This window comes from Maniola jurtina, chromosome 10 (assembly GCF_905333055.1).
Source record: "Maniola jurtina chromosome 10, ilManJurt1.1, whole genome shotgun sequence".
Taxonomy (NCBI): Eukaryota; Metazoa; Arthropoda; class Insecta; order Lepidoptera; family Nymphalidae; genus Maniola; species Maniola jurtina.
The window spans coordinates 13,030,049-13,057,491 of NC_060038.1; the positions used below are offsets into that span (position 1 = coordinate 13,030,049).

General features: G+C 38.3%; 2 protein-coding genes across 4 annotated transcripts; one reads left to right on the plus strand and one right to left on the minus strand.

Moving 5' to 3' along the window:
• The first annotated feature begins 76 nt into the window (after positions 1-76).
• On the plus strand, positions 77-9,695 carry LOC123869250 (MOB kinase activator-like 1). Of its 2 annotated transcripts, none has more exons than XM_045912095.1 (5): positions 77-244; positions 926-1,092; positions 2,722-2,949; positions 3,474-3,637; positions 4,190-9,695. In XM_045912095.1, the coding sequence occupies exons 1-5, from the start codon at positions 231-233 to the stop codon at positions 4,268-4,270; spliced, it is 654 nt and encodes a 217-aa protein (XP_045768051.1). In that variant the 5' UTR covers positions 77-230; the 3' UTR covers positions 4,271-9,695. The 2 variants fall into 2 exon arrangements, with proteins under 2 accessions (XP_045768051.1, XP_045768052.1); XM_045912096.1 differs by lacking the exon at positions 77-244 and adding an exon at positions 354-496.
• A 2,054-nt stretch (positions 9,696-11,749) lies between these two features.
• On the minus strand, positions 11,750-25,860 carry LOC123869234 (splicing factor 1). Of its 2 annotated transcripts, none has more exons than XM_045912061.1 (16): positions 25,524-25,860; positions 24,891-24,989; positions 24,544-24,676; positions 22,752-22,950; positions 21,660-21,806; positions 19,610-19,685; positions 17,268-17,420; positions 16,363-16,469; positions 15,875-16,041; positions 15,436-15,594; positions 15,232-15,357; positions 14,635-14,785; positions 14,057-14,161; positions 13,520-13,605; positions 12,873-12,936; positions 11,750-12,627 (listed from the first exon to the last, which is right to left on the minus strand). In XM_045912061.1, exons 1-16 carry the CDS (start codon positions 25,709-25,711, stop codon positions 12,506-12,508), a joined length of 2,082 nt encoding a protein of 693 aa, XP_045768017.1. In that variant the 5' UTR covers positions 25,712-25,860; the 3' UTR covers positions 11,750-12,505. The 2 variants fall into 2 exon arrangements, with proteins under 2 accessions (XP_045768017.1, XP_045768014.1); XM_045912058.1 differs by having other exon boundaries at positions 21,660-21,815.
• Positions 25,861-27,443: the final 1,583 nt, after the last annotated feature.

The following is a 27,443-nucleotide window of genomic DNA, read 5'->3' on the forward strand; positions in this document are numbered from 1 at the left end:
ACCCCATAAAGCTATTATACGTCCATGGCCAACCCTGCTTCCCCAGCTGACATGTGACAGATTACGACACCATACAGATACAGATGTTGTAGATAATCTGTGGCATGGTGGCAACTGGCAATGCATCACTGATTATTTTTGCTAAATAAATAACCTATTTTTTAATGGTTTGGTGCTTATTCAGTGGAGAATAGTTGTAATATTTTTAAAGGCTTACAATAAGGAACAAAATGAGCTTTCTCTTGTAAGTATTGATATTGAAAATCCAGCAGGATTTTGTATCTATTTATAACCAAGTCTCAATAGGTACCTTTGACGTCTTGTTTCTATCCCTAGGGCTTTGGACATTTAAATCGGTCTCGATAGGTACTTTTCAATATTGAATTTGGAAGTTATTAATCTATCTTGTAGGGCTATTGTTGAATATCTAATACATTATATTATTGTTGTTTGTACACAACTTATTGGGTGGGGTGCATAAACTATATTAACAAAGGTAGCATAATTTGTAGAAATAATAATTGAAAATTAAACGTGAATAATACGACAGATATATGAGAAATGCAATTCGAATTGACGCCCCTTTTAATTAACCAGCAAGCAGCAGTCTACAATTCAAATTCAATATCAGTGTGGCTTTCTGGTCCAAGTTAGGACTTATTTTCTGAAACTATAACATTATTACAACTAATACAACTGTTTGCACTCAGTTTATTACTTATTTAATCTTTATAAGTTACAGTGATAGTTACTAAATAAAATAAATTTAAATAAGAGACATTCTAAATTAGAATCTTATTCCTTAATTTTCATAGATAAATATTATAAAAATAATTTGAGAGTTATTGCTCAGTTATTATTCAGAACATCTCTATTTTAATCTGTAAAAGCAACATACTATTATTTTATTTTGTGTCTTTTTCAGTGGAAGTAGGTCTAACAAAACTTTCAAGCCAAAGAAGAACATTCCGGAAGGGACCCACCAGTATGACTTGATGCGTCATGCGGCCGCCACACTAGGCTCTGGGAACCTGCGGCTGGCAGTCATGTTGCCTGAGGGTGAAGACCTTAATGAATGGGTTGCAGTTAACAGTGAGTATTTAGAGATATTTTTGTTTATTTGATGACAGGTTAGCTCTTAACTGTGATCTGAATGGGTGGTAAGTGATGTTGCAATCTAAGGGCTAGGACACATAGATGGTAAAGTGCAGCATAATATGGCATTTTCACTGCCAAACCAGTGTCTGCTTACATTGAAGTTATATCCAAATCAATTGATTGAACTACTAGTCTATCTTTTACTATAGTCTACGTAATTATATTATTGGGCATCCAGTATGAAAACAACAACTTCAAGTTCATAAATAGTAATAAAATTTGCCATGTGAATGACCAACTGTGTGACTAAATATAGTGATTCTGATAAGGCTAACATAACAGGAAGAACTGATACTAAGAAAAACATTTGTCATCCATATTTCATGTAAAACCTACAATATATTTGTGCCATTAAAAAGTAAAAAGTAGATTGTGGTGATGTTGCCAACCAATATCTTAACACACTTTGGATGTGCCAGTTGAATCATTTCTTTCCAAAAAACACCTAAGCTGCACTTTGTTGCTTGTCATCTACTGGCAGATAAAACATGTTGTGTCTGTCTTTTGCCATTGGCATGCTTGTGTCCTCATTCCTCACCTCCATATCCCCACGGCTTGCATGCAGGAAATCAAAAATCTTTCAATTTGCTGATTATTCTTGTTTTTTTTTTCCGGAACTGGGAAATACACTGGCAATCTATAACCTTCCAAAAAATCACTTTGATCCATTGCTCTGTTCCAAACCAACAAACAAACTGGTCAACAAACTTGCTTGCTTGCTCATCTTGCCTACTACCTGGTGCAGTGGTGAGCTCTGTGATCTTATAAGCAGAAAGCCATGGGTTCAATTCCTGGCGGGCACGATTTGGGAATTCATAATTTTATAATTCCTCTGGACATGTAACCTAGTTGTGAGAGGGACGTGTGGCCTAGTTGTGACAAAGCATATCAATCGATTGTTGCAACATTGTTAAGCAACATTGTCGCTGGACTTTTCATGTCCTGTGTGTCTCAGAGAGCACGTTAAGCTGCTTGTTCTTCTCGGTAAGAACGGCATTCCAAACCAGTGGTAGATTTTTTTGACCATTTAAAAGCACTTTTAAAAGTTTAATTGAATAAAAATATTTTTAACTTTGAATTTTGAATTTTGGTCCTACCCGTTATCATCGCTAATATCTGATAATTCAAATTCAAATTATTTTTATTCAATTAAACTTTTACAAGTGCTTTGGAACCGTCAAAATAATCTTCCACTGGTTCGGAAAGCTGTCCTACCGAGAAGAACCAGCAAGAAACTCGGCGGTTGCTCTTTTCAAATGTACAATTTACAATAATATGCCATACTGTATACAAGCAATTGTAGCGCCGTGTATTGCTGGAGCGAGTCAAATCCAAGCTTTTTTGTTATTTACATAATCTTCGATTGGATATTAAACTATTAATTAACCTTAGAGACGAAATCTTGTTCTTTTAGCGAGTTGTATGCGGAAGGATCTGGGAACCCACCGCATTATGATTCCAAGAGAACTCCTACCTCCTACTAATGGAAAGGGGTCACAACCCTCAGTAATGAGGAAAACGACTATGAAAAGAAAAAGATGTCAAATAAATTGTTGTTTTCAGCGGTGGACTTCTTCAACCAGATCAACATGCTGTACGGCACGATCACAGAGTTCTGCACGGAGGAGTCGTGCGCGGTGATGTCGGCCGGCCCCAAGTACGAGTACCACTGGGCGGACGGACACACCGTCAAGAAGCCCATCAAGTGCTCCGCGCCCAAGTATATAGACTACCTGATGACGTGGGCGCAAGACCAGCTCGATGACGAGACCTTGTTCCCTTCCAAGATAGGTAAGGTAACCATCCTGGATTTGATATTACTAACTCATGGTAAACAATACTGTACACTAATTTTTTAAATGCGAGAAGTTAAAGTAATGACAGTGCATAATCTTTACAAACCCAATTTTTCACTGTCCATCTGTTTAAACTGATTTAACGGGAACTGAAATAGCTAATAGCTTGCATCCAAGGGAAGGACTTGTAAAGTGGTGATAATAATAAAAAAAGAATACCCGGCTGAGTTTGTTGTGGGCTCTTCTCAGACTTGGGCGCGTGGGAACCCTCGTAGCTTTAGTTTTAAGTTACGTAATCAATTATCACCACTATATCGTACAAATTTAACAATTTCGACCATCAAAAAGAGTACAATTGTACCTACTTTGAATAAATGATTTTGACTTTGACTTTTTGACTTTGGACATAAAATCACAAAGTTCCTGTGGGATTTTTTAATACTTAACTCCACTTCAGAGTGAATCAGAGTGAGGGCATAACACGTTTTACTGTACATCACCCTTGTATTGTCCATTCAGGGGTCCCGTTCCCAAAGAACTTCCTGTCGATGGCGAAGACGATCCTCAAGCGGCTATTCCGCGTCTACGCACACATCTACCACCAACACTTCCCCGAGGTGGTGCAGCTTGGCGAGGAGGCGCACCTCAACACCTCCTTCAAGCACTTCATATTCTTTGTGCAGGTAACATAACAACTAGAATTCAGCTCTATTTACTTAGACATAAGATTTGAATTGGTATGACAAATAAAATACGGAGAAGCACATCTACCACCAACACTTCCTTGAGATGGCGTTATCAACACTTCAAGCACATATTTTTTCCGCCGATAGGTACTTCCATTCCAATTTCAACCATAATATGTCATATGGTTGAAATTAATATAATGAAAATAATGCACATCTATCCCCAGCATTTCCTTGAGGTGGTGAAACTTGGCGAAAAGGCGCGCCTTAATACCTCCTTCAAACACTTCATATTCTTCATGCAGATAATAAAACAACTGAAATTCAGTTTTATTACCTTTGACATAAGGTTGGTAGTAAAGCAAAATTAAGCATATCTACCATCAGTATTTGCTTAGGTGGTGAAGCTTGGCGAACAGGCGCGCCTTAATACCTCCTTCAAACACTTCATATTCTTCATGCAGATAACAAAACAATTGAAACTCAGCTCTATTCCCTTTGACATATTATGGTTGTACTTACATAACCCACATTGTATCCTCATTCCAGGAATTTAACCTCATCGAGCGACGGGAGCTGGCGCCGCTGCAGGAGCTCATCGAGAAGCTCACCGCTAAGGAGGCGCGATGAGTGGAACACGCCACTTGAGTACATGACACATGACACTCCACACCTGACACGGTCACCTACCCATGAATGTATAGTAAAGGTGTATCGAGCGCTCCTAATACTATTATATATAAACTTATGGATAGAACAGTCCTAATAGTACCTAATTGAAGCAAAAACCTACAAATCGCTAACACACTTGATTGCCAAGCAAGAGCCAGAGATCGGATACCACTGGTGTGCTACTTCTCGCTCTAACTTGTTAGTCCAAGTGGGATAGCGATAATCAAGTATTTCCTTCAACTATACTCTATCCATGGAAAAAAGTTAGTAAAGCGCTCTCTCTCACGTTATCCTATACAAAAAGCCATTTTGAGGCACCAACCAATCACAAACATGTTTTCAAAAAACATTCGAATTCAATTTGAATACATTGTTTCGTTTGTGATTAGTTGGTGACGCAATATGGTTAGCATCTACTAAGATTTTTGCCTCTGTCATTTGTATGGGATTACGTAACGGAGCAAATACCTACTTATTGCTATCCCACTTGGACTAACAAGTTAGAGCGAGAGGTAGCACACCAGTGGTGTCCGATCTCTGGGTCTTGTTGGGCAGTCGAAGTCGGTTAGCGATATATAGGTTTTTGTTTCAATTAGTTATTAGGACTGCTCTATCCATAAGTTCATGGACTTATCCTAACACAGCGGCCATGACGAAACAACACTTTAGGCGTGGTTCAGTTAGGGTGTATGACCATTGAAGTGTAGCGGAGCGGAGACGTGTTTAACAGGCCAATTAGCTTATTGATACGTCATTTCTCAATAATCTGATTGGTCGACACATGTCTCCGTTCAAAGGCGCGCTCTAAACCTTATTTTTACTCTTAAGGTTGGTATAGTTTTAAACAAAGTTCTAAACATGTTTTTAATCGTGTTTTAAACAAAAATGTTTTGTTTAAATAACTCTTTTTTCCAACCCTGGTCTACGCCTTTAACATCCAGATATCGGTCTATATTTATCAATATAGCGTTAATATTGATTTACTGTATAACCCCTGCCTTACTAAAGATATTCTAAAGTATGCTGAGGTTCATAATTAAAAAAAAAAAATTGGGCTCCTGCATACCGAAATTAACCAGTGTAGTTTCACTAGTATAGTGACAATAAAGAAACATCGAAAATAGCGGTGTTAATAATTCGTTCTCATTCACACACTATACTGTGTATAATGTGTGAATGAGACAAGATGATTAGTTCGCTTTGTTTCGATTCGTTTCTTTATTGCCAAAGTTAAATAATCGGCTTTATACATGAGGTGTACTTAAAATTAGCTGTTTATAGTAAAAAAAAACAGTTGATCTAATTAATTAATTCTGAACGCCCTTTTTTATTAAGGACTAATTTCCCAATCAGTTATTTAGATGAGTGCATAAATGAGCTTATATGCGCAAAAAAAACGCCCAATCTGGAAATGCCCTAAGCCTAAGGATCCTTGATGCGTATAAACGCAGCGAAAAATACAGAAGCAAGATTACTGAAATATATTTTGTGTGGGTGATAACTGCACTTTGTAACTTGAAACTAATGGTGCCTGTCCACTGCAGTGAATGTAGTAGTGATGTGCTCAATAGAGTAATCAGATTATTGAGAGGTGACGTGATAACGTTTGTTGCTTCATCTCTTTGTAATCTGATTGGTCTGCTGAACAACTTTCTGCTCCAATCCGCTTCAATGAACAGGTACCTTAACGCTGCGGTTAGCGTGTAGAACGCGTATGTGTTGCGTTTATACTTCATACGCACCAAAAAACCTCACCCTAACATAGCGCAATTTTTTAAGATTTGGGCAGAAATTGGGCAGGATGTGTTTGAAACTTTTGAAAATTTTCATAGCGACTTACCGGACTTACCGATTTTTCGACGTTTATTAATATAATATACTAATGTATTATAATAATAATAATAATTAATATTTTTTTGGATGAAATTGTGATATGAGCTATTTGGAGACTGGTCGAGATTCGGGTGTAGTCACAGCGGCTTGCGATGCCGTTGAGGGTAACTTTTAGGCCCCTTTAAGGTACCTGGCCATTTAATTTGAGCGAAGCGGAGATGTGTAAGCAGATCAAACAGATTATTGATAGATGACGTGAGCAAGCGATAATGGATTTTTTATATACAATTTATTTTGTCCCATATAAATAAAGATATACTTAGTTTTTAAAGTTTAAACTAAAATGCATTTCTAACCCTTTCATAATCCTTCTACTAAAGGTTAGCATTAAATTTAGGCTGAAATCTATACAGCGCATCTTAATTTTGCTTAGACTTAAGTTTCAATTAAAACGAGATAGACTTATGCCAGCGGTATAACGCTGTCTCGCTTTAACAGTGTCTTTAGTCTGAGCAAAGTCAAAGTGCGCTCTAAAGAGCTCAGCCTTAGACCTGTCAATTTAGTTTAAAGATTGTGTTAGCCAGAGTTAGCCGCAATAACTGATGTCGAATAACGTCCAATAGTAAACTATGCAGTGTGCAGGCATCACAAGCGCGCTTGTGGGTCACCAAGCATTTAATATGAGATTAAAATAGATCGATGGTGCTGTGGAGCGTCTCATACTATGCCCAATACATAGGTACCAAGGTCCCTTAAGTCCAATCAAATGAGTTTCTAAACTTAATTTTCTCTACTGTCTACTTATTGCAGAGAACGTGCGGTACAGTACTGCCTACAACGTATATAAGTTACGCCGATGTACCTGCGCAGAAATAATATTTTTGAATGGCGCGTTAATATCTCAGCTAATCATAGCGCGCGTCCGTCCGCTATTGGTTGTTGCCTACGCGCCTTGTTTTGTATTTTGAGTTTCGTGGGCAGATCCGTCTCATGCACCGTAAAAGTTGTACTGTACTTTAAATTTAAAGGTCTCTTAAGTCCAATCAAAGAATTTCTAAACTATATTGTGTATTGCAAAATGTGCGGCATGTTATGCGCACCGGGACTAACTTCACTCTTTAATGTTATAATGTTGATAATATTATAAGAGTTACGTTAACAGGAAATACTGTGTCAAACAGTACGGTTTGCCATTTGAATAGGGCAATATGGTTAAAACTATATTCTCCTAAAACTGCCATAAAAACTTGAGACCACCCACGGCATCGTTGAATGTCGTCACGACAAATTATTATAATATTATAAATGATTTATATCCTCTAAAGTAATTTAGATTTGATACAAAAAGTATGATAATAGTTTATACTTAAGTAGAAATGATTGATCTTTACAATTTAATGCTTTTATTTGTATAGTCAGTCTGGCGTCTCCTCACTTGATATAACACACACACACTTTTATAATTATTAGGAAATAATTAAGTATTTATTTATAATATAATACTTAGTAACTAAACAAATGTAAAAAATGTTTTCTGAAATTATAAAAAATATGTTGCGATATGTAATCTCACTAATATTATTAATAATAAGTTATTTGTTTAAAAAAATTAAGGGTTAAAACTATGACGTAGGTATAAGTTTGTTAAACAGGAACCACCAAAACCGAGCTGGGTGGAACCAGGAATTTCAAGCTGAAATTTGTAAAAATAACGCAATAGAATAAAAATAAGTAATATATTTTTGAATATTAAATCAATCTGAAAAAATGGGAATACTGCCAGGAAAACATTATAAATAAAGAACGGTAATACAAATAATTATATCATGCTTGCTTTTCACATTCACTTCATAATATAAACTTAATATTTATTTTAATTATATAAAGTATCTTAAAGTATCACACACTGCCTTTTCCAATAATTAATATTATATTATTAAGAAAACGTGTGACTTGACGCCAGATTGTGAATAAGTATTTAGGTTCCTTATTTATTTATTGTGATTATTTTATTCGCGGAATAGATATAAAAGATTACACAATGCTCCTATAGAGCTACGAGTTTTACGAACGTTTACTCACTGAATGACGTCTGCGTTATTTTATGACAATTTGGAAAACGTATAGTGCTACAAATGTTTCACTTCTAGCGACGAAATCCGAGATCTCTAAAGTGAACTTTGACTTTGCTCAGACATAAGACACTGTTAAAACGAGACAGCGTTATATCGCTGACATAAATCTGTCTCGTTTTAACTGAAACTTAATCCTGAGCTAAATCAAAATAATGGTGTAAATGGGTGGTTCGCTAACTCAGTGTTCATCACTGAGTAAAAGCCGTGAAGCTCATTTGACATTTATTTGTAAATCCTTTGAAGGTTTTCTACGAAAAGTCAATACCCATACCAATGTCATATGAGTTTGATGGCTTAAATTTAGTGATGATCACTGAGTTGCGAATCACCCAAAAATTTACGTACTTTACGTAGACTAATGATTCTGCCGTCCCATTTCTAAAAAGTCGATCACTGCAAAAAATATTGTAAGAGAACACCAAAACAAAATGGGAATTTAGAAAAACAAATGTTTCTTAAAAAAGTTTGCTACGTATAGGTCCAAATTAAAAAGCAACTATAACCCTTGGTCCTACGTAGCATTCTTTTTTAGAAATATTTGTTTTCCGAATTCCCATTTTGTTTTGGCGATCTCTTATGTTTTGCATTTAACGGCCTTGGGACGGCAGAATTAGCGTCAACCACAGACTTCGACTTTTGCAAAACCAGCGGATAAATGAGGGACTATTTGGCTAGACATAACTTGGCGAGTAAACGCTCGTGAAACTCATTGTAGCCCTGTTTATGTTTATTTAATGCTATTCAGTTAGCTAATAAGTTATTTACAAATGATTTGCGCATTTTTACAATCGTTATTGTTTGTGCAGAATCGTATTTGCCACCCTAGCACCGGACTTGTGATTATGACATGGAGATCGTCGCAATTGGTAGGCATAGGCCGAATTCAGTTTTCGAGCTAGGACTTTAATTGAGCTTAATGTGGAAATGTGGTGTTAATTCGGATGTACGCAGTAGGTATATTTATATCTCTAAAATAAAATGGAAGGTCTGGTTAACCTTTCTCTCAACAATTAACAAACAAACATGCGCTATAAATAATTACAATAAAATTACTATTAATTATTTGCTATTATTTATAGCGCAAAATAATTTTTAAATACATAATATCGCACCAGGAGCGCCTTTGACGGCTACAGTTCACTTCAGGCGCGACCCAATGGAGACGCAGGTTCGAATTCTGCCGGATCCGCAATTTTTGCTATTTAAACATTATTTAGAAACCTTGAAGCACTATCATAAAATTTTATTGTACAGCCGAATTAGCACCACCATTGTCAAGTGCCAACCGATCGGAAGGATGCATTGATTGTTTGTAACTTTGGTGCTAGAGCTGCTAATGTACGTGCGACTGACAATTGATTTTTTTATTTATAATTACTATGTAATGTGAAGCAAATATACGAATTATAAAATCAGGACGTTATTTTATTTTATAAATAATTTAAATAGGTACCTCGTTTATAGATTACTAGACATTGATGCCCGCAATATCGTACGCGTGTTTAAAAGATCCCATGGATTTTTACGGGATCCAAGGTATCAAATCCGTCCAAGTAGTTCTTGCGTGAAAGAGTAACAAACATACACACCTTTCGTTTTTATAAAATTAGTGTAAGTAATAGAAGTGGAATTCATATCATTGATTCAAGACCAGGTCTATCCTCAGAGCACATTAGAAAATACACAAATACTAGTCGGAGGCCTTTGATCTCGTGATAATCTCGATCATAAATGACAATCACGACGCCCCGTCAACATAGGGCCCTACTAGTTAGTAGCTACCTCAGTGTCTAACACTGAATGATATCCGCCGAACTCATTTGACATTTATTCCAGTGAAGGTTTTCTACTAAAAATATATAGTATCACTCAATGACAGCAATTGTAGAACCAACGAATAACATCAAATGAGATCGATAGCAACCATTTTGTGTTACGACACTGGTTTAGCGGGACCCCGCGGTTCTTGTCGATGATCGCTACTTTGCTTCGCACTAAACCGCATGGTTGCTCTGTCTAGACGGCTTCGTCGAACATTACCATATCCTCCCTCTGAGCTGGGATAAATAAGATATTCAGGGCCTTCGTTTCTTCTGGCCGCATATTATCAAAAACCAATCTATACTAATAAATAAAATTGGAGTGTCTGTCTGTAATTTCGAAATAACTACCTCATATTAAGCTCATATGGTTATTTGAACGATACCATAACTGAATCACACGTTTTTAAAATTTTTGTCTGTCTGTCTGTTTGAAAAGGCTAATCTTTGGAACGGCTGAACCGATTTTGACGGGACTTTCACAGGCAAGTAGAGGATTGACCAGGGCGTAAAATAGGCTACTTTTTTAACCGACTTTTAAAAAGGGAGTTGTGTTTTTCTACCTATGTACACCGAAATCTCCGAGATTTCTGAACCGATTTGCGTCATTTCTTTTTTAATCGATAGAGGATCTTTGCGACATTGTTTCATAAAAAATTTGGAGTCCAACTGCTCAATCCTGATGCTGCAAGGGATCTGACCAATCCACGCGGGCGAAGCTGCGGGCATCAGCTAGTAATAAAATATTCTGGTTCTTTCTTTCATTCAGCATCCTTCACTCGAAATATTTTTGTCAAATTCGCGGTTTTTATCCTATAGTTGAGAAATTAGAATTTTATTACTTTTAACCACACCCGATTTCGATAACCTAGTAGAAATTCGTGTTTTATCGTTTCAAAAGGAAAATAATGAGTATGATTAAAAATTAAACACAGTTTCACATATCATATTCTATATTTATTTCCTTTTTTAAATAAACAAAAATACATAAGGTGGTTCACATGTACCTACTCACAATGATCACAATGCAATATTGATAAGTAGAAATAAAACTAAGAAATATGAATAAAAATAACAATCCTATAGATTTACGACAGACCCCACATTATTTTTTAATGCAATTTGGTTATAAACAAGTTGGTCGATCAATTAAAGTCAATTAAATCTATAATTTGTAATAGTCAATAAAAAATGGATTAGAAAACTAGTCATTTATTGCAGTATGTATAAGAAGTCAATGTAATCATTACATTGCACAGATCTCATGTAAATAAAAATTATGTTACACCAGTAACCGCATAACTTATGAACCCTTCCTTTTGGCTTTGCCGCAGTCGGGTAAAAAAACAGGAAGTGTCTAGACAGCTACAGGCGGTTGTTTGATTATAAAATACATCCGGTCACAAGTTTTTCTTCCTAGACCTTCGTAACGAAGGAACGAGTCTTCTGGCTTAGTCCATTAAAAAAAAAACTTCCATTAGTTATAGTGCGTTTCATCGAATAGTACCTATGGCGTTATGTTGGCTCCCCCGTCTGTTGGGTGGTCATTGGCACCATATTGGCATGAGAAGACGCAGATTTTGTTAATTTTCATTTGATTTTCATTTCATTCATTCAGGAAAATCAAATGAAAATAAACAAAATCTGCGCCTTCTTATGCAAATATGGTGGCAATGACTTGGACAGACAGGGGAGCCAACATAACGCCATAGGTACTATCTGATGAAACGCACTATACTAAATTACGGCAGGATATTTCTTTTTACTATGTATCACTAGCTACACACATTGATTAAAAAAAACTAATATCTTCACTTGTGAACGAATATTTTTTTTAATTAAACGACCGTTAGTGGTTGTCTAGACACTTCCAAAAAATACGCTGTTTTTAAATTTAAAAAAAAATATATTCGTTTATGTGCGGACGCACTAGCATGCAAATTGATATTTGTTTCATTTGATTTTTCAAGATGTACAAATAAAACACTATTACATATTATTATTATGTACCAATAATGTTTCTTATTTTTTAAATTTAAAGTTAAGATCTACAATCGTAGGTACCTTTTGATAAATTTATTTTCAAAAAACACAATTTATTCCACGAAATAATGTCATACTGAGAAATAAAGGCAGCATTAGAAATCTGTCGAAATTTCAAATTTATTTATAAAAGTTAATTCAGTAAATGTTTATGTATTTATTTATTCTACATTCCATTTTGTTTCTAAAATAAAAAAAAGTAAATACTGGCAGCCCTGGGATCTTGGACCAAGTATTTGGTTGATTTATTTTGACAGTGGAATTGATTCCATAGACAAAAAATACGGTAACGTTTAGCATCTAGTCATAAAGTAAGTCGTGGACGTCATCTAGTAGCAGGCTCGCTTGCGCGTCGATGTTGGCTAGGAGGAGGAGACGGGCGGCGGCGGCGGCGGCGGCGCGAGGAAGGCGGCGGGCGGCGCGGCCCACGGCGGCGGGAAGCCGCGCCAGCCGCCCGGCCCGCCCCCGCCCATGCCCATCATACCTGCACACAGACCAAATTGACGAACTTACCAACGAAACAGTGTACATTATATGGTTCGCGACAGGTCGAGATGGCAATTTTCTAGTGAGGTGACATAACATACTTGGTAATCGATATCGATAAATAGCGATTTCAAATTCAGTTGAGTGGGTAGGCCGTGAAAATGTAACATAATAACACACTTTCGCATAATTGTAACGATTTACTAATAATTTTAAAGTATTTAATGTAAAAATATTACTGACCAGGTGGTGGCGGCGGCATGTGCGGACCGGGCCCGTTATTGGGTGGGCCCATTGAATTATCTCCCTGTAAAAACATTAGTTAGTGTATTACTAAAACTTGATGGTGTCAATTTAGGATAATTGAAACTGGTTAACTTTCTGACGACATATCGTTTGTCGTTGTTGGTCACCAGACATGCAACTTTAGTTTTAAATTTACGTAATTAATTATGACTATTACATTATTATTTTACAAATTCCCCAATTGACAATCAAAAAATGTACAATTGGTACCCGAACGTAATTCGTATGTCACATGTCACTGTGGAAATGTCAGAGTTGACATATTTGATTTTGAAATAAGAGTCCGTTAAAAAAACAGCAGAGGCAGAATTCCTCGCTTTTTGTTCAGCTGCATACATTTTGGGAAAACTCAGTGGTTTTATTGAAGCATCCACTACATCCATCCTTCTTTAAGATGAAGAAGAATGATAGCTCAACGGTTGAAGAGCGGACTGAATACCGAAAGGTCGGCGGTTCAAACCCCACCCGTTGCACTATTGTCGTACCCACTCCAGGCACAAGCTTTACGCTTAATTGGGGGGAATGGGGAGTATCAGTCATGAACATGATTAGCATGGCTAATATTCTTTAAAAAAAATCCTTACGTGCGGCGGCGGCGGCGGAGGGAAGGGCGGCGCGCTGCCGGGCGGCGGGGGCTGGGCCGCACTCACGTTAGCTCCCGAACCGCCTCCTATACAATTACAGGATCAGAAAACCCAGAAATGGAACTTTTCCTTTTTTTATTTTAAAGTTAAATGTTTCATACTGATTTGTTTGCGCTGGCTTATAATTTCTTATGGTTTTGTAAGTGCAGAGGATAGGCACTGATAATTTTCGTGTCCATGAATAATAATATAGTAAATTCTTGTTATTATTACAATGGTGTAAATAGTCTAATGATTTTAAGCTTATTTCGTGGTTTAACGACATTTTATATTGTAGTTAACAACACACCCGGTTGGTACATACCACGATAATTTTAATATTATATCTCGCAGTACACCAGTTCCGTCGTGACCACGACTCATGCAACGGAGTCGAAATGTCGGCAGTTAAAATATTAAAATTATGGTATCTACAATATAAAATGAGTTAAATAGAACGACGATTTAATAATATAAAATGAGGTAAATAGTCGTTACCCAGCCAGGGCGCGTGCGGCGGCGGATGCGGCGGGCCGTGATGCGGGCCGTGGTGCGGCATGTGCGGGAACGGCGCCGGCGGCGGCATGGACGGCGGCGCGCCCACTGCACACACAACATAATATTATTTAAAACATAGTCAAAGTCAAATTCATATTTTTTGCTTTTCCGAGCGTGCAATATTATATACAGTACAAAAACAAGTGGTTTAAATATGATTCAAAATTAACAATAATTGATAGAATGGACAGAAAGATAGAGATAAATGTCCTATATATATAAAAGAAACAGCGGACTGACTGATCTATCAACGCACAGCTCAAACTACTGGATGCTATTATTACGTAGACATCCGCTAAGAAAGGATTTTTGACAATTCAACCCCTAAGGGGGTAAAATAGGAGTTTGACATTTGTGTATTTCCGCGATTTCGTCCGCGTGTTACTACTATAAATATGCTGTAAAATGCCAGCAACACAGGTATTTGATTTTATCATCATTCCTCACTAAACAAACTACAGCAAACATAGCAAGAGCTTCAGTTTCAATCATTCTTTTTAATGTTAAGAGTCGGTTACCTGGTGCGGCCATGATGGCGCGGGGCGGCGGCGCGGGCGCGAAGGGCGAGTGCGTAGGCCGACGCAGGCCGCCGCCCATGCTGCCCGGGCCCGGCGGCGGCGCCTCGCCCAGCTCCGCCATCAGGGACATGTACTCCTCGTCGATCTTTGCCTGTGCATATCACAAAAGAATACATATAATACAATTTTGACGACCTCCCTGGCGCAGTGGTAATCACTGTGGTCTAATAAGTGGGAGGTCCAGGTTCGCTTCGGTAACTTGGAAATAGGTCTGGTGCTAGTTAGTAGTTACCACCCTACCAACACAGCTGTGCCGCCAAGCGATTTAGAGTTCCGGTACGATGCCGTGTAGAAACCCATCTGGGGTATGAGTTTAATGAAATTGCCATGCCTCTTCCAAGTTAGCCCGCTTCCATCTTAGACTGCACTTACCATCAGGTGAGATCGCAGTCAAAAGGGCCAAGTTGTATTGGAATGAAGAATTCAAAAAAAATTAAATCAATTTCCACAATCCCGTGCGATGTGTCCGGCTCCTCCGCACGATGAACACACTATATCGTTGGTCACGTTCGGCTTGTTTAGTTAGCTCACTCTCACCTTGTCTTGTTGCGCGCGTGGCGGCGCGTGTCCGGGTCGCTTGGCGCGACAGTCCCGCGCGATGTGTCCGGCCCCACCGCACGACGAGCACACTATACTGTTGGTCACGTTCGGCTTGTCTGGACACTGCGACACAAATACAAAGTTATACAAGACTGATTTATTTCAAATTATTATTTTCAATTTTTTTTGGATACAACTCACAAGCCAAGTTTTGTGATCCAACGCGGAGCAGTTAGCGCACCGCGGTGCGTCGCTCTCTCTCAGCGTGCCATTAAGTTGCGCCAGCTCGCGGAGCTGCATGCGACGCAGATCGTTCTGTCCCTCCGGCACCTCCACGCCTTGACGGATCACCTCTTTTATCTGTACATACATACATACAAAAATAGAATCATATTGCACTGACAATTCTCATGTGCAGTTAAAGCGAGTCAGATAACACGACCTACTTTTTTTGCCGATATCTTTCACTCTCAGATTTAGCTAGACAGATTCGCTCAGACTTAAGACGGAGTTAAAACGAGACAGGGTTATATCTCTGCATAAATCTGTCTCGTTTTAAGGTTGCCTTTAATCTGAGCTAAGTCAAAGAACAGTCCATCGATTTCAGCCTAGGTAAATGCTACGAGAAGAAACACGTTACTTTTTCCACTGCCTTCTTAACGCAGTCCGCGTTGGTGGCGGTGATGTACGCGTGGAGCGGCTCATCTTCCCCAGGTAGGGGCTGTCCATCCTTGCGACCCACTTTGCCCTCCTTTACCGACCCCTTGCCGCGGATTATGATCTTCGCGCCCGTCTCTTTCTCCATAGCTGTGGAGAAAATAATACAAATACTGTCAAATAAAATTTACACCCGAGTTTATGGAAGGGACGAAGCAAAGCAGAGTACTCCCGGAGTGATTTTAAAATCGCTATATCGGCGCCAGTCAAGCCCTTTCAAGATCTTTGCTATGAAACACGTTTTTAGAGGAAATTCGTTTGTAACAAGTACTATGTATTATACAAAATGAATAAAATCAAAAAATTAACAGTAAACAAATTAATTCAGTCCACGTTTGCCACTGTACAATGCAGATAAGAGCTCCATATAGAAAGGATATCTGTTTAAAAAAAATAGAAAAAAAAATGTACCTTTGAGCGTATTCCCGCGTGGTCCAATGAGCAGCCCCACAAAGTTGATGTCGGGGTGCTCTTCCTGTGGGATCATCACTTTGTCGTGCACGCGAATTATGGGCGGCCTAAAACAATATCCACATTGTATACTTGGCGATAACAGTTTGAGCATTGTAATAGGGTCATGTAGCGCAATCCGAATAATTTAGATGTTTTCCCACCGAAATCAGAATACCTATATAAGTGTTCAAAAAGCGTGACATTATTGCCACGCAATAGAAAACTATCAACGCGTTGATGCCGTATGAACAGTGAAACAGGAACTCCCGTGTAACAAACTAGATGTCGCTGCGCAATGTTCGATCACGCTAAAAAAAGTGTCATCCACAAGCAAAGTCCCAACATAATCTAGCCTTGCCTCAGCGTGTAACAATTCGAATCTTTTCCAACATATTGTGTATTATATAATCATCATTATCAACCAATAGACATCTACTGCTGGACATGTCTCTTATATGGACTTCCACACTTCCTGCGACTCGTTTGATGACGATATCTACCTAGTGGGCGGTCTTCCAACGTGCGTTTTCCGATACGAAGTCGCCATTCCAATAGCCCTTAGCCAACAGACCTTGGGGTCTCAAGGTCTATTGGCTTTTTGAACTATGTGCCCTGGCCATTGCCTCTCCAGCTTCGCGGGTTGCGTCACAATATACAGTACAACCAAATTAATAATGCGCATAGAAATCTTCGTCACTGTTCGGCAACGGTCGTATGATACACATGATATTGACTCCTATTTGTTTATAACAAGGTGCAAAATGCAAGTGCATTGTTTAGGGCTCTTACGATTCAATGATTCGGAATACGACAATTAGCGAAGATCTGCATGCGCATTATTAATTTGGTTGTACTGTACGTACTTGTAATCGGGCGGAGGTTTGAAGTCGGGGTTGATCTGTTGCATTCTCTGCACGAGGCGGTGTCTCTCTTCCTCCAGCTTGCGTCTCGTGCGGTACTCGCGCGTATTCAGCCGTTTGCCGTCCGTCGAGTAGATCGGCTCAGGTGACGGCGACCTGAAATACGCACACGGTGAATAATCGTGTAGCATGAATTTTTTTCTAGTGTGAAAATATTCATTTCAATATCATCACAAAGATCTATAGTACATTACACTTTTTCCCAATGGCGTTTGGTATCTTTTTAAACAACTGCTCAAAAAAGAATTGTAATTTTTTCAGGGTTCATGTATGGTTTCTTTATTTTATTACACCTTCTAAATGCATGAACAGATTTGGATGTATTGGGGTATGGTTAGAATCGTTACACCATTTCAAGTGACACTGGCTATGATTATTTTGAAAAAAATTCAATGTGGCGGCTGTATGGCTTAATAATAATACGTGGTGTAATAGTTTTTTGGCATTTCTTTCTCTGAAGTAATTGTTTTGGCATGATTTATGAAATTAACTCGGGTCTTTTTTTGGACGGAAGTAATGCTCAAACGCCACTTGCGTCGACCATAGCCGCCAACCCTAACAGCTGTTTTGATGCCACCATCTTTTATCAAGATGGTATAGTCGTCTCATCGACCTATTTTCAAAAATGGAATGTTTGGCGCTTTTTGAATTCGTATAAACTTGGATCGTTTGACGCGCTAGGTTGGACATACATGGCTGTTCAGAGTCAAATAGCTATGTTTTATGAAGTTTGTTTTTAAAGTTTATTATAGGCAAAAATGATTTTTAACCGATTTCCTAAAAGGGGGAGGTTCCAATCGTGCGTTTTTTAAGTATTTAAAAAAGTGCGTTTCTTAAGTATTTACTGCAAAAGTATTTAAATAAATACAATAAGTGCTTGTATTTTGATAAAGATACTTGTTATGATAACGGAATGAATATTTTCTAACAAGTGAATGCACACAAAAAGTTCACAGAATATTACTGCATGTCATATATTTTGTCAAAAATTTTTTCAGTATTTTATTTTATTTCAAACACTGAAATTGATATAAACAAAACTTAAAAAATGAAATGCAGTAATAAAAATTAAAAATTACACATATTTTTATTTTTTTGTACATTTTAATATTTTTACATTACTATTTCAACTGTTTTACACCCAAATCTTTTATGAAAGTTATACAATTATGTGTAATTATTAATTATAATAATTGGAAAATCAAAAAAGTGTATTCAAACAAATCAGTGGTAAACAAAAATTCTTGCTACAATAAGAGAAATGCTCCACTACTATCCTAATAGCTCCTAAACTACGAATGGCCTGAGAAAAAATAATTTCATTATTTCGTTATTAGTAAATTATTATTAACCCTGAAATTTGAATATCGTTAGCGCTGAAAATAATTCGATCATTATTAATGAAATCATTATTATTATTAGACCTGCGTAGCTGAAAAGGTATTTATTAATAATTATATTTTCGTTATTAATCATTAATAATAATAATTAGTGCGGCAGTGCGCAACCTGCAAAATAGAAAATGACGAATTAGTAGACCGGGCAGACATAAGGGTAACTTGAAAGGGAGTTGTATTTGTAAATTCATTTTGAAAATAATGATTGTAAACCTTCAAGGGATCCAAACTAGCCAAAAGGGCTATAATAAAAAGAATTAAGTTTTTTTTTTTTCAAGTACGATATATTTTTATATGGTATTTTTTTTACATAATTTCAGGACCAAAAGTTTTACTGTTATTTGGAGCTGGAAGAAAAATTATTTGTTAGTTTGCCATTCATCCATAAATATTCTCACCTAATATAGTGACATCTATGAGGAAACCAGAGGACGCGAGCGAAGCGAGCGTTTTTTTTTTTGGTGAGTGATACATAAGGTCAAGTGAATTTTGAATATATTTAGAGCGATCAACACAAGATTGCATTTCCTAGCTTTTTCAGAAGTATATGTACAGTTTTGATTTTTTAATTTATTTAATAAGTTTTCTGCAAAAAAGGTCAGGTTTGTTTTTCTTTCTTATCAGTTAAAGATGGCTTTCTGTGACATCCTTATATTAAAATACAGCTAAATCACTGATTGAAATTTTGCTATCGACAGCAATTCTCGAATCTACAAAACTTACATTACATCGAATTTATTACTATTGCTGTGTATAAACTTTTCAAAGTGATTGGTCCCTCATCCTAACATTGGAGCTTGTGTAACTAAAGTATTTGTCAATCGATACTCATTGGCCGTCGGGCGGTGGGCGGTGCAGAGCCGCCGTCAGGAGCGGAGCGATGCGAACCTTTCCTCCACGTTGGCGGGGATGCCCAGGTCTCCGGAGCGCAGCTTGCGGCTCACCTCCTCGATCTGCAGCTGCACTGCAAGGGAAGGGGTTAGCCACGCGCGGCCATTCCACCGCATTAGAACATTGCCGCACGCACAACACTACAACTAAATATACATCCAATCCCCAGCCTGTGGAATTATTGCACATATTTCATAGAGCCTGTCAAACTAACTAAAATAGAACCAGTCTGTATAGGTAATTAAAAAAAACGACCAACTGCGAGTAGGACACGCACACAAAGGGTATTGTATCACCTACATTTTTTTTTAATTTTCATAGCGGCCATTATGTATTTGTTGTTATAGAAATACTCATTCTGTGAAAATCTTTACCTATTACAGTTTACGAGTTACAGCCTACTGACATACAGACAGGGGACAGCGGAGGCTTAGTAATAGGGTTCCGTTGGCAGCCTTTGGCTACAGAACCTTAAAAACTAAGTTAACTTGCCTCATCTGGTGACAAGGGCAGGCTTATTTGTTGCACATGATCAGGCCAACTGTTCAGCGTATAAATGTAGCCAGTATTCCTTGCACCATCCCATGTGGGCATGATTCATCTAGCAATTTTTATCATAACATTCTCAATACTAAATACTTCAATACTAAAGACTTCTTGATATAATTAATATCAAGCAAATAACGAAACTGAAATACCTATTAAATAAAGAGTGATAGGTATATGTAAAAAAAAAATTGTTGAATCAATTTTGACTAACTTTGGAACTTTTTGTAGTCATAGAAAGTTGGTGAGCAATCACTTGGATCTTTTAATAATGGCAATATAAAGACAAAAGACGCCCTGTTCGATTGTAAATACATACATAAAATGTTTAGAAAAATTAAGATTAAAAAAAAACATAAAAGGAAAAATAACAAAGGTTAGAATATTAGTGGACAATACTCAATAGTACACAGAGGGAAACATGGTATTAAAATAAAATGTTAAATAATTCAAACTTTCATTAGCTTTATAATGTTTTGTGTTTACAACATTATTGGAGGGAACATTATCACACGTAACACCTTTATAAAGTGTTACATATGATAATGTTCCAGACTTATACAATACAACAAGCAAAGACAGACTGAGCCCACATATGCAATGCAATAAGCCCCTAGGCATGCTCCAAGATGCATTTTTTCACACATTTTCATATTTTTACCAGTACTTTGAATGAATGAGTATATATATGTACACTTCTATTTCACACCACAAAAATTTTATATGAAGTTTGAGCTCTCTAAGTTCTAGGGAATACCTTTTCCAGTCGAAAACGTATGGTATCAAGTATGTACCATCAATGTAAACCAACATTGCATCGCATGTTTCAAAGTGGGACCAGTCTGTCTTTACCTCAATGATTAAATACTATCTCTGAAATGTTTCTCTTGGGATAATACAGTACTCAGTATAGCAACCAGTGACGTGCACAGTTCTTAAGCCAGGGTAGGCATTAGGTATTTACTGGTAGGTCGTAGTAAAAATAGCTAGGTTTACACCGGACGATCTATTGCGCTCCAATATAGTGATCCAAAGGCTTGGTCGCTGTGGACCTGCCGTGCGCGATCAAGCGAGCACTCCTTGCCGCGGCTGATCCAACGTGGGTCGGCTGGTGTGCAGTAGATCGCAAGTTTCCTAAAGCCGAATCTGATAAGTATGATCCACGTTCTATGCTCCACGATCCTGGATCGTTGATCGCTGATCCAAAATGGACCGTCTGGTGAAGACCCAGCTATTACGCATTGAAGTATTTCAATGAGGGTTTCAGAAATGGTGGGCACGAGATGGCATCACTGAATCGTCAGGTCCCGACACCAAATCAGACATCAAAGACATTGGACGTAAGATGCTTTGACAGCAGCGTCAAAATATGAGAACCCTTATTGACTGGTGAATCTCTCACCTAAGGGATATAAGTGCAACTTAGATTAGAAACCCTAACCTCTAATGTACACGCCACTGGCAGGTAAGCAAGCAAGCAAGCAACAGAGGAGGTACTCACGCAGGTACTGCTCCTCCTGTTCGCGCGTGAGCGTGGAGGGCAGCACGGTGGGCAGGCCGGGGATGAAGGTCTTGTCGTGCTCGGAGCCCATCCAGCGCGTGCGCCGCCGCCGCGCGCGCCGCTCCGCCGCCGTCTCGCCCGGCGGCCCTGGCGAGCCTTCACTTTAATTTTACACCCGTCTCTCTACTCTACCACTACCACCTATCCACCTCGACCGGCGAACCATTCATTTTACTAGGCCGGGCTTACTTGGTCACGTGACCAAGTAAACGTTGCCGCCGTAAAAAAAAAATAGTGCCGTAGTCTATGCCCGCGACTTCATCCGTGTGGACTAATTTTAATCCCTAAAGATTGAATTTTCAAAAATCCTTTCTCAGCAGGTTCTAGTTCTACATCATAATAGCTATCTGCATCCCAATTTCAGCCTGATCTGTCTATTAGTCTGAGCTGTGCGGTAATTGATCAGCCTGTCAGTGAGTCGGCATAAACATGGTCTCCACCTAGGGTAACACATAATGCACCCAGAGGAGGCAAAAAACATCTCGGCCAAGAAGCTGCTGCTGTTTCTGGCGGCAATTGGTATTGCACTAGTACTGTTAAACGGTGGCGATCACAATAGATCAGCAACGGTCAACGTGATACAGGGTCCGAAGTGCCCTGCTTAGCCTCCAAACCAACTAGAAGAAGAAGTCGCCTTTTCGTCGCTATTGTCGCACCTTTAGAATTATAGAAGCCTAGTTCAAAATTTAAGGACTTCGAGTTTGAGTGATAAAATGACTTTGAATGATCATTTCCATCTACTCGAAATAAAATAGAGAGCCATTGTATTTTTTTTTTATTCTTTATTTTATGACGGGGCTTAATCACTTCGTGATTATGTCGCCCCCATGAGCAGATCAACTTATATTAAATCTTAATCACTAATTTAAAAAAAAACGTAGGAAGAGAGACAATTTGTCTCGTATAAACGAGAGACATATCTTATACAAGTCGATGGAAATGGTCATCCAAAGTAATTTGATCACTCAAACTCGAAATCTTTAAATTTTGAACTAGGTCTCTATTAGAACCAACAGGGTAACAAAATCTCACCTTGGCCGTCGTCCTTGTCGTCGTCGGGATGGTCGTAGGGCACCTTGTCGCGGTAGCGAAGCTCCGTGCGCGCCTGCATCAGCTCCAGCTTCTGCTGCACGCTGGTGGGCGTCGGGATGGCCGTGGCGGCCGACAGCGCGGCCGCCGCCGCCGCCGCGGGCTGCACCGGCGCCGCCATGCGCCGCTGCGCCACGAACGTCTGTTCCACCGAAACCAACATGGATAAATAAGCTAGTATAGACAAAAGGAGAGAGAAATGAGTTAAATAATTATTTATACAACATTATCCATACTATCCACACTATATAATATTATAAATGGGAAAGTTTAACCGATTTTGATGGGTACTGAGTTAGCTTACATGCCAGGGACAGTAGACTTTTTATCCCCGAAAGTTGAAGTTTCCACGGGATTCTCAAAGACTCATCTGTTTAAGAAATTTATATGAATTTTAGTACAAAGGTAGCTTGCATCCCGGAAATTAGTTCCCACTGGATTTTTAAAAATCTAAATCCAAGCAGACAAAGTCGCGGGTATCATCTAGTAATTTATATTATATACCTAACAAAGTGCTCTTGCACAGGATGACCAGTCGACGCGCGGTTATAAGATCATCATCATCAACTCACACTTGGCTGGTTTTAAGGGTTCCATAGAAAAAAAAGGAACTCTTATAGGATCACTTCATTGCCTACCTGTCTGTGTTGTCTGTCAAGACCAGTGAAGGGAATCAAATCCCATAGGGTTCCCGTTGACCTAAAATTAAGGGCAGGCCAACAATCAACAAACTGAATTTGTGATTACATCACAAAGAAAATTAAAAAGTGTCATTACAGAACTCTTTGTGTGCGAGTCCAACTTGCATTTGCCCAGTTTTTTAAATTGATACTACAACAATCAACATGTTACTGAGAAAAAGGATCTTGACCATAAAGAATGCATTCAGTTAAAACAATTGCTGTGCAGCACACTACACATTAGTCAAATATGTTTAATTATATGCTTGGTGTTGGAGTCTGGCTTACCATATAGTTGATATATTTCTAGAAAATAAATTAAAAATCATTAAATGTGTAAGAAATCTAAGAAAACAATAATTTGCAACATAATTAAATTTGAATACCACCTGTCTCTCTTCAGCGTTGTGCTGAAAACAATACCACAACATAGATATTTAAAATCTCTAACCCAAAAATGAGTAAGAAATTTTAGTAGCCACAATTGGTCATAATTTCGTGCACTGAATTTTAGTCTGTTTTATCATACTCGTAAAAGGTAGAAGATTATATCACAAACTTTCAGCTTTATCAATTACAGTACAACCACTTTTATAAGTTACGCCGATGTACCTGCGCAGAAGAACATTTCAGCCAATCATAGCGCGAGCCTGTCCGCTATTGATTGTAACGCGCGAATTATGAGCGAGATAGTACGAGTCTTTGTTGTTGTTGAGTTTCAAATCTTAACATCAAGCAATAAAGTCTATATTTGTATGGTGTAGATTCGGTATTGGTCGGTGTTATATTGCGCTTATCTGCACGAACGAAATTAGCCAATGCGACTAATAAAAGTGGTAGAAATGTACTACTCGTCAAGTAAGTTTGCACCTCGCGTTGATTAGATCACACTGACGCTTAGGTACGGTATGCGAACCGTACTGACGCGACAAGACGACCGTGGGGAGGTGAGCGGGGAAGTGGGGGAGGCGCCACATTCCACCGAGGTGCAAACTTAGCGCGACCGAGTTATATCTCTTTTCCCAATACTTTTTTCTGTTTAAACTGTGCCTTACCTGTGCAACAGCTGCTGCTGCTAGTATGGCGGCCTGTGTGGCGGAGTTGATAGTGGTGGTGGATGCCACGGTGCGCGCCGTCGCCTTGGTGGTGGTGCCCACCATCTTGTCCAGAAGGGCGATTGTACCATCCCTGTGCCAAATTACGTATTTTTAATGATATAACTGATATCCTAAAGGCCGAGGCGTATTATGGCCAGGCACAAGCTGTTTTAAGTACATTATAAAATTAGTTTCATCTCTTCATGAACCTAAGGTCCATTTTGCTTCATGCCCAGTGAATGTTATGTGACAATTTTTTTGATTAAGTTTTAAATATAGTATCAATAAAGTGATAGTTTAGTTACCTGTCCTTAGATTTTCTTCCCCGACTTCTGCTGCGTGAGCGACTCCTTCTCTTTTCCTTGTGCCTTTCACGACTACGACTGCGTTCTCTTTCTTTATCTCTGCAAAAAAATAATCATATTATGTATATAATTTTTATATATATTATATATATATATAAAAATATTCAACCACTTACTTTCTAAATGACACTTCTCTAAAGTTGAAGATCTAGCAGGTTGGAAGTATTGCCTACACTTTGCAATGCAGTAGTTCAATCAAATTGAATCTTCTAGGCAAGTGTGCTCTAACCTAGACAGTTTTGCCTGATGGAAAGCAACTCATCAAGCTTCATTGCTTCCATCAAACAGGATTATAAGTCGGTCTTGCATAAAAATAAAAATATATCAGATATGATGTAAATATGGTCTGGAAAGCATAGGTAATTAAAGCATTTTAATAAAGCCTTTGCAAGCATGGTTGTAGGTTGTAAGTTGTAACTAACAGCTGCCTACCACTAAAGGAATTCAGAGAATCTAATGTTCAGAAGAACTGTCGGGATTCGAACTCATCCACTTGCATATTATGCAAGGAACAGCACACAATTGCGCTATTAGTCGTCAAAGTTACTAACTGGTGGAAAACTTGAAACTAACCTCTTGGAGCGATGCGAGCGATCTCGGTCGCGGTCGCGATCTCTGTCCCGGTTGCGTTCCCGATCCCGATCCCTGTCCCTGTCCTTATCCCGGTCACGATCGCGCTCACGTCCCTTGTCCCTTTCCTTATGCCTGTCGCTGCGGTCTCGAGATCTTGAGCGACTTCGGTCTCTATGCCGTGAACTCATTTTTTCATTTGGGTAAAAAGTATACTAAATTGTACACAGTGACTAGTGAGTATTGAGACAAATTTATACACACAACTACTTCTATAATGTCCAAGATTTATTTTTATTTTTATTGAAAAACATGTTACAAATCGAAACAAAATGGCTGCCACAGACCAATGGCCACAGACCACGAATCCGGAGATAGACGACGAAGTTCCATAGATCTGTTTATGATTAGTAGCGAGTACTATACATACCGATAATATCGGATTATATATATGGAAAAAATCAATATCTATCTATAATAAACTTTCTTTGTATCATGGTCTTTCTATTTCACCCTCTTATGGCAATTTAACACTATACATTACACATCTCTTTCCCACATTATAATATAGATGTAAACGGTTGCGGCGATACGTCACGATGACGTCATGACAGCCTAGTAATTTTAGGGATGAGCTTCGAAAATCGTAATGAATCGTAAATTAAATATAGTGTCGCACTTTATCGTAAAAATATCGGTTTTTCGGTTTTCATTTACCGATTTTCGGCAAATAACCGATTTATTCAACTTTTTTTGGTCAACAAAAATAAAACGAAATAAAATAATTTAAATAATTTATTAACGATTTAAAAATCTTATTAACTATTTTTGGTTCAATGACGTGATGGTGATAAATATTAGCACGCTTAAAAATTAAGATGGATGCGACGGGTCTGCCCGCGAAATTCAAATTTAATTTGGTTTTTCGCAATTTGTAAACTAATACGACAACGTAGGCTTATGGCATTCTATTTGCGACAATAACAGTATCATCCCCAACTATTTATTTAAAAATCTTCACTTGAAAGGGTCCAGTTTAAGAAATTAGCTCTAGTATCCACTATAACCCACAAATTAGTCGACGATACTAGAGCTAATTTCTTAAACTGGACCCTTTCAAGTAAAGGTTTTTATATAAACCTGTGAGGATGCTACTGCCATTGGAGCAATTAAAATGCCATAAGCCTAGGTTGTTGTATTAGTTTACAAATTGCGAAAAATCAAATTAAAATTGAATTTCGCGGGCAGACCCGTCTCATGCCCTTAAGGGCCGGCGCACACATGGCGGAGTGCGGCGGAGTTCAGCGCAGAGCATGCCCGCAAAGTTTTCTAATCGCGTGACACATTACGCGAATTTCTACCATAGAATGCGCGAGCACGCGCGGGACTGCGCAAGTATCCGCACGGATGCACAATTAAATTTAGATATTATTTCAATGAGGACAAAGTCGATAATACTTTTACTGTGAAAAATGCTCTGCGCTGCGCTCCCCCATATGTGCGCCGGCCCTTAAAGTACCTAAACTAAACCTTCGTAGGGTTCCAATGCACCACAACAAACTCAGCTGGGTATTTTTTTGTTATTGCCATCTCACAATCACACTTAAAACTAGTCAGAGCAATTTAATCATACTATTTTTTTATCATTATCTTTTAGAAAATAAAAACTTTAGATTTCAAGATACATCTCCAAAACGTTGTTTTGAGAGATTATTATAAACTGTATAACAATTAAATATCATAAAATGAATTGCTATAACTGTAATAATTGTAGTTTTCTGACCAGCGTTTTATATTTAACACAATCGAACATCTTGGACGAATTATACAAGACGCAAATGCCAAATTATCGTAGTCTTCATAAAGATATTATTCATTTAAACTTTAAAGTTACTGAGGTCAAGTCTGCCGTCCTAACAAAGA

Excerpts from the sequence above, each read along its gene's own strand:
- LOC123869250 (XM_045912095.1), top strand. Across the intron at positions 1,093-2,721 it reads TGAATGGGTTGCAGTTAACA|CGGTGGACTTCTTCAACCAG; the intron begins GTGAGTATTTAG and ends TGTTGTTTTCAG. Across the intron at positions 3,638-4,189 it reads ACTTCATATTCTTTGTGCAG|GAATTTAACCTCATCGAGCG; the intron begins GTAACATAACAA and ends TCCTCATTCCAG.
- LOC123869234 (XM_045912058.1), bottom strand. The coding sequence starts at position 25,711 with ATGAGTTCACGGCATAGAGACCGAAGTCGCTCAAGATCTCGAGACCGC. Across the intron at positions 22,951-24,543 it reads CAGCAGCAGCTGTTGCACAG|ACGTTCGTGGCGCAGCGGCG; the intron begins GTAAGGCACAGT and ends TCGGTGGAACAG. Across the intron at positions 12,628-12,872 it reads CATGCCGCCGCCACCACCTG|GTATGATGGGCATGGGCGGG; the intron begins GTCAGTAATATT and ends GTCTGTGTGCAG.